At 38.7% G+C, this 13,509-nt stretch overlaps 2 protein-coding genes across 2 annotated transcripts in view; one reads left to right on the plus strand and one right to left on the minus strand.

The window, feature by feature from the left end:
* The window catches only part of unk (RING finger protein unk), a 45,501-nt gene extending 45,005 nt beyond the window's left edge, over positions 1–496 (minus strand). The window contains exons 1-2 of the mRNA XM_019056230.2: positions 339–496; positions 29–238 (exon numbers count right to left, since the gene is read on the minus strand). Of these exons, the coding sequence (XP_018911775.1) occupies positions 29–238; positions 339–397 (269 nt within the window). The 5' untranslated portion in view covers positions 398–496. The remainder of the gene's footprint in view (positions 1–28; positions 239–338) is intronic.
* Positions 497–511: 15 nt separating this feature from the next.
* LOC109040332 (uncharacterized) lies at positions 512–8,516 on the plus strand. Its single transcript, XM_019056231.2, has 3 exons — positions 512–670; positions 1,370–1,579; positions 3,134–8,516. Exons 1-3 carry the CDS (start codon positions 614–616, stop codon positions 3,359–3,361), a joined length of 495 nt encoding a protein of 164 aa, XP_018911776.1. The 5' UTR covers positions 512–613; the 3' UTR covers positions 3,362–8,516.
* Positions 8,517–13,509: the final 4,993 nt, after the last annotated feature.

Raw genomic sequence — 13,509 nt, forward strand, 5'->3', positions numbered from 1 at the left:
TGAGTAAATAAAAGTGGTGTTTACTTACTCATCACCCTCTGGACAGAGGCCCGTGGTTTCGTCATATTTTGTACAATAATTGTCAGCGCTGTAATTAAAAGATCCATCTCTTTTCCGCACGGGCCTTCTCCGACGCTGGTTCATAAAATGCCAATGAAAGCAAGTGAAAGGCCTATGTTGTGTGCATTTGTGTTGTAGGAACAGGGGACATTGTTCCACTCGAAATTCTTTCAGATATCTGCAACATTAGACGATGATTGGATTTGGTATTTTTGGATCAGTATCATCACAAAGATTGGAATTAAAATTAAATTAAATTAAATTAAAAGAGTACTCACGAATAATGATTAGGTTTCTCTGTTTGGGCTGTCAACAAAGGTTTCGACTCCGACGGCATTTTGAGATTAGTACTGAAATTGTGCGCATCCTATACGCGCAGGGTACGCTGTGGAAAACAAACGCTCTCATTGGTCTAATTTAGTCACATGATTTAAAAATTACGATGTTGAAAGGGAACGCGTCACATCGCGTAAACCATTCAAGGTCGTTTCTGTTTTGCTGAAGGAACGTGATATGATATAATGAATGAATCGACTCTACCGGAACTCAAACCATGGGTAAAATCAAGAATTCTGTGAGAAAAACTTGTCCAGAATGCGCTTACCAACAGGTTTGGACGAATTTTTATTTTGAATTGTAGATGTTTTCTCTCGTTTAGCATAGTCCGCACAATGATACTCTTAAAATGGACAGAGTTCATCAGGAGTGCACTATCCCACATAAAGTTTGGACGGAGAAAAAGACGCTTCTCCATGCGCTGATGATTTTCTTTCTTGTCTATGAAATTTTGAGGTAAGGACATTTAAGACATGTTGAAATTGAAAATACTCTCTACTCATTTCTCCAAAATCGACGGTGTAAGTCGGCAATCACATAACTCGTTTGCGGTGTCTGAAAATCTCCGCCTCTATGTTATTTTTTTAAAGGAGAACAAATTGACATCATTCCTTGAAGTTTTTGCAGAATTTTCTTCGCACAGAGAAGAAAAATCACGGCAGTTTTAAAGAATTGCTGCTGAGTAGTTTTCTGTTAAAAAAGTAAAGTATGACAGGAAGTCTGCGACGTCGCAAACCGAGTTATGTGATTGCCGACTTACACCGTCGAAATGTGACATGGCGCATTACTGGTAAACTAGATCTACCTTAAATTCGTATCTTGTCTAGTAGTCCATTATTGTTGGAATTCTTCTTCATAGCTTAAAGGTAACGTAGCTTCTGGTGATATGTACCAGACTGAAGAAATTCTTGCCGGAGCTTCAACTGTTAAAGTAATAGAATCTCATAATATTTTTCTTTTTCTACTTTTTCAGGTTGCTGTTGCCTGTAAATTTTGCCCAAAGTGTAAATATTCATTTGTCGCCAAAAAGGATACCTATGTTCCTCCTCCCTCAGCGACGGATCCTAAGAAAGAGGAAAACTCAAAAGAGCCAAATCCAGACAACAGACGACGGACAGAGCGTGTCAAAAGAGTGAAACCTAACTTTTATGATGCTTCAGAGTTTGAAAGGAAACCAAAAAAGGTACAGATAAACTGGAATGGCCTTTACAGTTTCCTCACAACAGTTATTTGTTTAAGTCCTTGCCAACAGAACTGCTCATTTTCCAATTACTTAATGTCAGAGCCACCATTATGAATGCAAGATAAACAGGGAAAACTATTCGATTTCCTCTGTTGTCAATCCTTGAATCTCAAAAAATGTTTTTACCTTAACAAGGCTATTCAGAAATCAGACATAATTGTATCGAGGGAAATAAGCAAAGCAACCTTTCTCCTAATACAAAGAGAGGTAGGCATGTATATGAACTGGAATCTAAACCAATGAAAATTGCCCACTTTCATCTATTTATAGGCATCTTCTAGGTCACAAAAGTACACTAGGTAGTTCTGAGGTCAGCTAGTTCTTCAGGATGGTCATTGACGAATATCGCTTTATCCTTAAACATCGTCATTTTGACAAACGCCAAATCCAGGTACAAAGATGGAAATTTATTCTCTCATGAACTATCAGTGTTCTTTTCAAAATTTCTTGGAATTTATTGGCAAATTTCTGATAGGAATCATGACTTTTGTATGCCTATGCAAGTTGTAAATTGAAGTTTATGGTATCTTTGGCTCATGAAGGTCAAAGACTTACAATATTTTCCCCGATATTTCCCCCTCACTTCTTGGTAGCATCAGCCTTGCCTCCCAGCAAGTCTAGAATGAGATTACTAGGTGCGCTCAGTCCAAAGACATAGAATGACGTAGACCGTGCATCCTGTGTTACGGAAGACGAAACAACTTTTGAAAATTTGCCTGTTGATGAGTGGTGGCACCGACCTGCATTGATGAGTTTGTCTGTCCCAATTGCGCACTTCTGCGCATGCGCAGTAGCGGCTCCAGTGATTTTTTGTCAGATTGTGAGGCTTTTTTTCTCGGTTAATAATAGTTCGGAAAAATGAAACATTGCTATTCGGTTGTAAAATTATATGCTCTAAAACTTTTTCTCTTAGGAATTTTGTCTGAAAATGGACTCTAAATGAGATATTCGTGAAAAACCTAGCGCGCCAAAGAATTCTCCATTGCCTCTCTGCAGTCTCTTGGAGTGCTTGGGACACACGCTCTCTCCCCTTCTCTGCCCGCCCATCATGGGCTCCGAGAGACTTGTCTTGCTCCGGCTGTAATAAACTGAGCCGGACGCACGGTCTACATGATTCAATGTCTTTGGCACAGTCTAATATTATCTCTGAAAGAACAGCGCCAGTTTCAAGGGTGAACTTTATCACAGAAGGCCACATCTAAACAACATAGAAAATTTCGATTTTGTACCATTCAATCTGCATTTTTATGTTTATTGCATTGAAGGATCTCATTTTTATTATTACTTTGCAAAACCGTGAAGGCATTATTTTTCGAAAACATTTCCTATTTTGTCGTGAAGCTCAGCTAGTAGAAAACAGCAAATAAACAATTAAGTAGATAAAATACCCATTTTTTAAAGAATTCCTGTTTTAATTATCATTATTATCTTGTTTTTGCTTCTTTTTAGAAGTCATCTGCAATTATTCAGCTATTCTGTTTATTCTAATTTTAGAGAAAAAGGGGTCGAGTCGCTGTTAAAGATAAGAATGAAGGAGGACTTAAAACAGCTACAACCTCTGATCTAAGGCGGAAAAAACGTCAAAAAAGGAGGAATGCAAAGAAAAAAGAGCGTGATAATGAACCAGCAAAGATTTTATTGACTCCAGAAAAAATCCACCAGTGTTCGATTATTTTAGCTGAATTAAATCGTAAAATGGCTATCACAGCATGGAGAATATAGGTGACTGTAAGTATCAAGAGATCAAACTTCATCAAGAATAAATTTTGATGGGGGATGAATGTTGTTTCAGTCTGAGACAGACAAAATTAATCTCATCTCTTTGTGGTACATCAGTATGCATTAAGAGTGACTTTGCCATCGGTGATGTAATAAATTCTGCACTCTTTCTAATATGAAGAAGTTTATATAAGCAAGTACAACATTTCACAGGGTTCCTCAAATCAGCAAGTTTTGGTATTTTATTCTGATGATTCAATCTTGGCTACTCCATGTATTCAGGAGACTGCTTGGCAGTAGGAAATATCTTAGGTTACTTTTTGAAAATTCGAACATAATGGGCTGAACCTGAGATTATTATTTGCTGTTAGTCATAAACTAGATATCAGCTCTATATGATAGGAATTAAAAATTGCAGGAGTTGGAAGATGTTACATTTTAGCCAAAGCATCACAAGCACCATTTTTACCGAAATTGAGTTATGAATAGTTTCAAAATTACGAGATGCAATTATTACGAAAATAATACGTTTTTCAGAATGAAAATGTAGGAATATGAATAAAAATCGATTACAGTTTATCTAGTTACGTATCACAAGCGCCATTTGGGAGAGAAGGATCACAAGCGCCAAGTTCGGCAACCGCCCACCTTTCTGACTGTTAACAATTTTTGTTACAGCAATCCTCAGAATGACTTGAATTTAAATTATTTTCGTATGTATATGGATCTCGGTATTTTGAATATAAAATTTTTTTAGAATAAAAATAAATAAGTAAGGAAAATACTCCGTTGAAGTTTATGAACTTTTGTACCTTAAACGCCATGTAAGAGCCAAGTATCACAAGCGCCAAGTTAGGTAGTCGCTGATCTTTAGGATTGTTTCTACAATTTTAGTATCACTACACTTGGAATGACCTGCAGCCTGATTGTTGAAATTGTATGTTTGTCAGGACGACATAGATGACATAGGTTAAAAGGCGAAGCGTGATTGGTCGGCTATGTCTTATCGCTGCTTTGTCGTGCCCATGTCGGGTTGACCTCTCGACAAGCTAACGGCACCTCTTAAGTTTCCGACAGTATGTCGATCATTCCACCCGACAAAGGAACGACAAAGCAGCGATCAGACGTAGCCGACCAATCACGCTCCGCCTTTTAACCTATGTCATCTATGTCGTCCCGAGAAACAAAAAATTTCAGCAATCAGGCTGCTGGATCAATTTGTCACTTTTCAGTCGTTGTATCAGAACAATCACAAGCGCTATTTTTATGGTATTTAAATTATGGTTGGTTTTGAATTGATAAGATGCATTTACGTACAAAAATAATAATTTTTTCGGATTGAAAATTAGTAAATATGGAAAAGACTCCGTTAAATTTTCTGTATCACAAGCGCCAGGGGTTCTCTGAATGCCCCAAGAATGCGGTATCATACGCGCCAATTTTCAAAGAAAAATGTTCTTTTAAAGAAATTTTATTAAAATTCAAAGCCGGAAGTTGTGTTGGATCAATATTCAAAGTTTCAAGCGGCAACTCCGTCTTATGCGGTCGCAAATCAGTTTTTCGTGTCTCCTGAAAAACTGGCCAAGGGGTGCTTGTGATACTTTGGCTGGAAGGTGACGAAGAGTAGATATGTAGTAATGAAATCAAAAACTGAAGGACATGAAGCTAATAGAGGGGCTCAGAAGATATGGCGCAAAAGTGCAGTTCTAGAAATTCGAGACTAGAGATCAGAGCTCAGCCACCTCAGCTGCATGCCATAGCTCGTTATGCTTGTATCTCAACAGGTAAGTTATATGAAAACGACTGGACCTCACTTAAAGCACAATACATGAAAACAGGAAGGATAGGCAAAGGGGGAACAGAAATCCAGACCACTTCATGTTTTTTCATGTTGAAAGAAGAAGGATGGAAATGAAAGCTAAATCGTGTGCTCAGAAGCATGTCTTTGATCAAAATTGAGTTGTGCGTTTCTTTTGGTAGTTGAAGGTAAGGTCTATGGGAATACCAAGCAATTTTGTCTGGAAGTCATTTGACGCGGAAAAAACAGTGAATGGGATAAGTGCATTTTCCGTGTAGAGGGGACGTAGTGTAAGTGCGACCCACCATCACCTTAAGCCCAACTGCTATAACCTCAATTTGGCTCAACTGTGCTGAAAATTTCAGAAGATGTTCATGAAGGTGTGAGACAAACGTTTGTAAATTTTGAAGGTATTCAGAACACTCTATGGGTCTGAGTAAAATGCAAAACTTCAAACTCTTTTTTTTTTTTTTCAAAATAATAAAAACTGCGCTTACCCGCCTTATCTTCCAAGCCCCTCAATTATGAAAGTTAAGTCAAAACTTTTGAAACCTGATTAAGTGATTTCAGAGACACTTCATCAACACTCATTGAGAGATCACCTTTGCTAGCATGTACCCATCTCCCATTTTTCTCCCCCAAGAAAAGGTGGCTGAATACAAATGTGCACTTTTCATGGTCATCAACGAAGCTATGATTTGCTTCATAAGATTGACATTTTTCATTTTCTACTTGGTGAGAAAAGTAGATTTGCAATTTTACCCTCTCATCGCTCAGGACACTACAAATCGAATAATTTTACTTTTCAAATTCACAATCATGTTACTTTTTCTGAAATGTGGGAAATTTTATTATTGATATTTATTTTTTCATGGCTGTTGAAAGGTGAACACACATTAGGTATGTTAAGTGCAATTTCAAACTGAAATGGCTATCAAAAAAAGAAAAATTTCATTTACTGTATGTTGCTGATAAGCAGAAGAATTAGACAAAATTATGGAAATTCTTGTATCTGTCATACTATCAGCTTTCAAAAATCACAAGCCCTTGTCTCGACAGCGCAACTGTTGAGGGAATTAGGTGCAACTGTTGCGAATTTGTTGCACCAATCGAAGTTCTCCGTCTCAATGTGCGCGCATGTGTTCCTGGAACTTTTAGGCAGGAATATTTGATCTACATTAATTTTTTTAAGTTAAACGATGTCAACTGTGATAACTGAACTGATAATTATGAACGGGAGGTGAATATTTTCCGTTATTTCGACCAGGTTTAAAACAAAAAACAATAACATAACACAGATATGGATAAAAAGAATATATATTCGATAACATTTTATTTTCTTGCTGTAGTGATGTACTACAAACGAAAATATAAAATTGATACTGAAATGTATACAAATATTTCTAATTAATAACTGCTCAGAAATAAAACACCCATAATAAACTCCCGCTTCACGTGTAACCAGCGTTTATCAATTCAGAACACGAAGGTAAACAACTGTACGAGGTTCCAGGTTTCTGACCTTGAAAGTTTCACTTATAAGTGAAACATTTTTTAGACACTTCCTTCCTTCAACAGTTGTGCCAACTTCCTTCAACAGTTGTACCGTCGAGACAAGGCCTAAGTTGCTCACATTCGGCATGCAGGCATGTGAGGGAGCTCCTATTTTCCAGAACCATCTCCTACTGCGTCATTTTTTGCCCATAAGATCCTTTTTTCGTGGTAGCTTCCATCTTCAGCCTCTGCCAATTAAATTGAGTTTCATCATCAGGTGTCACCACCCATACATAAACCAGCTACAAGTTAAGAAATCATATGGTTATTTTGGATGCTGAGAGCTTTGATATCATGATACATACAACTGTTTCTGCTGTCATATTGCTATAATGTCTGAAAATAATTCACTCACAAGGTTTTATGACAGGAATTTTATACCTACTCTCTCAATCCTCCCAGAGCAGATGAAATTTAGTACCTCAAAAAAAAAAAAAAGAGAGGAAAAAGTAGTTTAAGTAACAATAAGATCTTTCTGTATTAAGAATTTTCTGCCTCTATATCATTTTTTCCAAAGAGTCTTATTTGTTCATCTTCAATTTGGTCGTCTCAATTAAGAGTAATAAAGAATCACCACAGGGTCATTCCATGCCAAATCAAACCAAAATTTGATCCGACCTCTTCAGAATTTGATGAAATTTGGTACAGTCACTCTACTCGTTAAGGTGATTCTAAAAATGTGATTTTTTAATGTTTTTGTCCATTTGTTGAACTTTTATTGAGCTTTGAAGTCTGAGTTTAAAGTAACAGATGTTATCCCCTTCAATTGCCTGTATTTTTGGGGCCGTTTATTCGATCTGAATCGTTCTGGTGCCAATTGAAAGCTCTTGAAACGATTTCTCCACGTATGTACACCAAATTTGAATTCAACTTCCAATGCCGAAATGAGTCAGCACTCATTTTGGCATTCTATCTCTTACCAATCCCTTCTTGGAATCCAATTAGGGAAAGTTGGAAAAATGATGTCAGTACATATCATGCTGTCTTTCTGGAGTTTTGTTTTCTACGTTTGACATATGCTTAAGAATCATGCAAAAGTCTTATGACCTAATCTAAATTTTTGAGTAAGATATTGGATTTTATTTTTTATTTTAAAATGAAGGGTTGGCTGGTTTATCCTATTGTGACAACAAATGTTATGATTCTATTTTTGTATGACAGTGATCAACCCAATATGCCAGGTTTTCAATGAAATAACAGATAAGAAAATTTAAGCCAGCCTTCTTTGGAACTTAGACAAGTTTGAAGTAACTGTTCAACTAAAGCCAGATCCAGCAGTTGAATATTTTTTTCTGTGGACCATCCTAATTTGAAATACCTTTGTAGTGACAGCAAGTATGATAAAAGTAGCACGAAGCAGAGGATTTTTAAGAAGATTGGCTCAAATAGACATTAGAATTAAACTGATTCATTCCAATTTTTTTTATCCTCTTTCCTCTACATTCTGCTTCAAAAAAACATTAATGTCTCCCAGTCAAATTGATCTTTGCCAACTTAAACTGCTGATTCATCAATCTCATCCTTCCAGCAAAAAGTACTGTGATAAAGAATTTTTTTTTTGGGAGGGGGGGGGGGTTTATTTTATATTTTCATCGAAAAAAAACATTGGGAAGTTTAAGCATGTATGCATATAATACTATTCAGGAAAAACTAGATTTCAGATCTTTTGAACTTTATTTGGCAACTTTTTAAAACTTCAAAGTTTGAAAGCTACCATGTCAGAATGAAATTTTCTAATTCAATCTGTTCCATCTTCTTTGTCTTCTCCCATTCAAATTAAAAAAATCTTTTCAAAAATCACCACAATCCAATTTTTAAATTATGCTAACTTCTCACATGGACTGCATTTTGCAATTTGGAACTATAAATTCTGGCTCATCTGAAAAAACACTTATGTGCATAGGGGAACTAATGGCACATACGTTGTTTTCAAACCGGGCCGGAATTTATAGTTCCAAATAGCAAAATGCAGTCCACATGTTAGGTAGATTTTTGACCTCCGAGATTCAGGTTGGGGTAATTAAAACAATTTTCTCTGTTTTTCTGGAAATCGCAATTCTGGCGCCTGAGTTTTTCTGAGACCGATGCATTCAATTTTATCCTGTTTTTAAGGGAGAAAGGAGGAGTATGCTAGACACCCTGTCTTTTCTCATGTTCTTTCACACAAGGCACCACAAGGGCAGGGGGTCTACCCAAGTAGCATTTTTCAACGGAAAAATCGCGATTTTATCGCCGATAAAATCGCGATTATCCTCGATTTTATCGGCGATGAAATCGCTAGGATTGTCAACATCTGAGCGATTTTATTGCGATTTTATCGCGAGGATAATCGCTCAGATGCCGATGATCCTAGCGATTTTATCACCGATAAAATCGCCAAGAAAAAGGGGGTCTACGCTACTAGCCGATTGCCGTTAGGTTCAGCCGTCAGGTCTTTTGGCGAAGACGAGCGTAAAATCCCCGGAGCCTCCGGGGGATTCGAACCCCAGTCGCCACGGTGCGGTGGCAGGCCAGCACTTTTCCACTAGGCTATGGCCGCCATATGATTCACGTGTGCGAATTGAAGCCTCTCATACATGGATCGGCATACAACTTTTTACATTACAAACTTTATGTTTACTTTTTGTTTACAACTTTTGTCATTGCGTTGACTGATACCGAGTTTTCATTGGATTTTTTTTTATTATTTTCCCTCCTCTGTATTTTATTTCATACCTTGAAACACGGTTGGTAAAATAAGGTTCTATTGGTAATCTCATAATTCTGTCTCGGTAAAATTACGAATAATAGTGAGATGGCAAAGTTATACCGAAGGACCTTGGCGGTGAAAACGCCAACATTTTTTATCGACTGTGGTAGAATTGCCGAGATAAAATGGTAAAGTTACCGGAAATTGATTAGCAATAAAAGTGGTACATATTCCTACCTGTAAAAGGTAAGCTTACCAGTCTCCCTTGGTAACATTACCAATAATTGGTAAAAAAATATAGATGGTAAGGTTACCAACTGACCTTGGTAAAAACGCCGAGAATTTTTTCTCAGTATGGGCGTACCTCCCACCATCCAAACCCCACGCCCAACCTCGTATCGAGTCGTTTTTGCACCTCCGCTAAAGAACATCTTTCATAAGCGTCATTCATGCGTTATTGGGCGTTGATGAGAAATTTCAATTTTATCTCTACAAAATCTCGTTCGATGAAATCGAAATTTTATTGCAATTAAATGCAATGAAATCGCAATTTATCGCGATAAATCGCGATTTTATTGCAATTTAATGCGATGAAATCGCAATTTATCGCGATTTTTTATCTGATAATATTGCAATAAATCGACGTCGATAAAATCGCGATACATTCTCCGATTCAATCGCAATTTATCGCGATCACTGCTACTGCTGACTCAATATAGTTTACGGAAATAATCATGATTTAGCCCATAGGCCACTGGATACGTGTTAAACGGTTGCCTAAACTTAGGTCTGCAGGCGTATTTTAGCGAAAATTCGTGTTTTTCTATCACTCCGAGGCTTTTTTGACACCGAGCGCATCGTCTAACTAAAACGAGCTTTTGATATGTTATCAAGGAGGCTTTAGGATATTTTTTAAGCCTGGTTTGGTTTTAGTTAAATGATGCGCTCATAGTTAAAAAAAACGTTTTACAAAAATTGACGTTTAAGGGACATCCGCAAAAATCTTAGGGAAACACGTCTCTCGAACTGTATGCACGCTACTTATATTATCGGGGGCAGTTATCAAGCCTTGTTAGACTCTTACAAGGAGATTTCCCTCAATTGTGTCAAAAAAAGGATTGAATTTTCCATACAAACAGCTGTGAAGATAACGGATTTTGGAGTAGTGGAGGCATATTTTCTCCAAACGCATAACATCAACTTAAATATGGAAAATGCAGGTTTTCCAAGTTGACTCAATGTAGTTTACGATAATAATCATGACTTAGCCCATAGGCCACTGGATACGTGTTAAACGGTTGCCTAAACATAGGTCTGCAGGCGTATTGTAGCAAAAGTTCGTGTTATTCTATCACTCCGAGGCTTTTTGGACACCGAGCGCAGCGTCTAACTAAAACGAGCTTTTGATATGTTATCAAGGACGCTTTAGGACATTTTTTAAGCTTGGTTTGGTTTTAGTTAGATGATACGCTCATCGTTAAATAAACTTTTTCAAAAATAGACGTTTAAGGGGTATCCGCAAAAATCTTAGGGAATTACGTCTTTAGGGGTTTTTTTTGCTACAATTAAAGAAAATTCCATGTAAGGGTTTAACACGGCTTGATAACTGACCTCGATAATATACGTAGCGTGCATACAGTTCGAGAGAGGTGTTCCCTATGCTTTTTTTGGATGTCTCTTAAACGTCGACTTTTGATAAAGTTTTTTTTTTTTAACTATGAGCGCATCATCTAACTAAAACCAAACCAGGCTTAAAAAATATCTTAAAGCCTCCTTGATAACATATCAAAAGCTCGTTTTAGTTAGACGATGCGCTCGGTGCCAAAAAAGCCTCGGAGTGATAGAAAAACACGAATTTTCGCTAAAATACGCCTGCAGACCTATGTTTTGGCAACCGTTTAACACGTATCCAGTGGCCTATGGGCTAAATCATGATTATTTCCGTAAAACTATATTGAGTCAACTTGGAAAACCCGCATAAATTTCCAGATTCTAGGAGGGGGCCATAAAAGGCCCTTATCGATACCCCTCCTTTCAGCGGGGGCCAGAAAATAGGTCCACGCCAAATAAGTTCACGCAATATAAGACAAAAGATTGGACGACATCGTTTTCGCAAGGAAAGTAAATGCAAGAAGCAAGATGGTGGATCCTCTGTCACGGTCCACAAGTGCTTCGGCTTTGCTAGTGCAGACTTGATAGCTCCCTTTGACCTAGGGACATCCGCTAAGTTTCAAATCTTTCCCAGATAAAAATTTCAACGTTGATAACAACGTAAAATTTTACGTTTCCTGTGATACCTCGAAAAGGTAAAAAGTTAGAGAGGGTGGAGGGGACTTTTCAGATAGGTACCCTGGTACCCAGTACTATCCTAGTCCAGAACCACCAGAACCTCCTTTGTTTTACTTGCTTATAAACCCTCTTAAATTTTGTAATCACAAAATTTTACGTTGTTATCAACGTTGAAATTTTTATCTGGGAAAGATTTGAAACTTAGAGGATGTCCCTAGGTCAAAGGGAGCCATCAAGTCTGCGCCAGCAAAGCCGAAGCACTTGTGGATCGTGACAGAGGATCCACCATCTTGCTTCTTGCATTTACTTTCCTTGCAAGAATGACGTCGTCCAATCTTTTGTCTTATATTGCGTGAACTTAATTGGTCTCGTGTGTGCGGGGTGCGGGTGGCTCTCTCGAACCCCCTGTCAGCTAATGGCAATTGTCGAGGGGTGGGGTTGGCCGCCCGTCCCTGGCACATGCAAACAGTAGTTGCCGGAACTCGGTTTTCTCCCCGCTTTCAAAGCAAAAAAAAAAAAAAAAAAAAAAAAAAAAAAACTCAATTGGCGTGGACCTATTTTCTGGCCCCCGCTGAAATTTTCAGGGAATCATTCTCTAGGTTGGGGGGGGGGGGGCAACGGACCCCCAACTTCTTTCTTTGAAACAGGTAGACGCCCCTGCCCTTGTGGTGCCTTGTTTGGAAGAACATGAGAAAAGACAGGGTGTCTAGCATCAGGAAAAACCGGAAAATATCAGGAATTTTGGCCGATCAGGAAAATATCAGGGGAATCGGAAAAATCGGACGTTTTATCAGGAATTTTTCTTACGCGAATCTCCTCAGCGGAGAAGTCTCTCTGCTTTTTGCCTACCGCGCCAGGAGTCGTCGCGCCGTCTTTGTTTCCGATAATAATTTCTCACCCGTAGCGCTTGTGTCGTATAGTGAACCAAGATGACCAAGAATGTACAGAAATGAGCGTTCTTCCGCGAAATTGAGTAAATTAATGCAAAAACTGAGTCAAACACGCGCTTAAGAAACGACGGTTCGTAACAATAGTATTAGTAAATCGTTCTGGATAATTGGAATTCATAGGTTGGCTGCATTTCTGGGCCCTAACTTTATTCGAAGAAGCATCGGTGAAGGCCTGATAGACCGTGTGCCAGCAAGGGGTAGCCTCCCCCCCCCCCCCCCCCCCCGTGGGAATATTGAAGATGGTGATTTTCTTGAAGCTCTCGACTTGTAGAATCAGATTTTTCTTGTCTACGCGAATTCTATCGTGGTGGGGGGGGAGTAAGCCCCCCCCCCCTAAACCCCCCAAAATTGCTCAGAATTCCGACTTGTTCGCGAATTTTCCCATTTTTCTCGAAAAGGCTTGATTTTAGGGCAAAACTCCAAATAACCATTCTGAAAGCTCGTGAAATTCTGGTCTAGAAAAGTTTTAAGTGTCTTTCGCCACTACCCGCGGTTCCCCAAAATGGGGGAGCTTATAATGTTAAAATATCTCAAATTTCCGCGAAAATGACCGTTTCGCCGCGATTTCTCGCCAATAACGCGGAGAAGGTTGGTAATATCGTAAAATTGTTTATCCCTAAAATGATAGAGCATTAATTTTTCATACGAAGGGCGGCCTAACCCCTCGTGGGGGGAGGTAGGCCCCCCAGCAGTACCCACCCTATAAAAACCGTCAAGATTGGCCGCTTCCTTGAAGTAGCGTTTTGCGCAAAAATGGGCGGCAAAATGAAAACAAGTGGCGTTTGTTCCGAGAGAACATCAGTGTGACTTCTTGTGGGAGGTGGCAGGGGGGCGGGAGGTACACCCTCCTCCCCCCCTCCCCTCCCCCCCA

This window comes from Bemisia tabaci, chromosome 2 (genome assembly GCF_918797505.1).
Source record: "Bemisia tabaci chromosome 2, PGI_BMITA_v3".
NCBI lineage: Eukaryota > Metazoa > Arthropoda > Insecta > Hemiptera > Aleyrodidae > Bemisia > Bemisia tabaci.

Bases quoted from the DNA above. Each gene is read 5' to 3' on its own strand.
- LOC109040332 (XM_019056231.2), top strand. From the start codon at position 614: ATGGGTAAAATCAAGAATTCTGTGAGAAAAACTTGTCCAGAATGCGCT. The intron at 671-1,369 runs GTTTGGACGAAT...CTACTTTTTCAG, and splicing joins CAGAATGCGCTTACCAACAG to GTTGCTGTTGCCTGTAAATT. The intron at 1,580-3,133 runs GTACAGATAAAC...TTCTAATTTTAG, and splicing joins TTGAAAGGAAACCAAAAAAG to AGAAAAAGGGGTCGAGTCGC.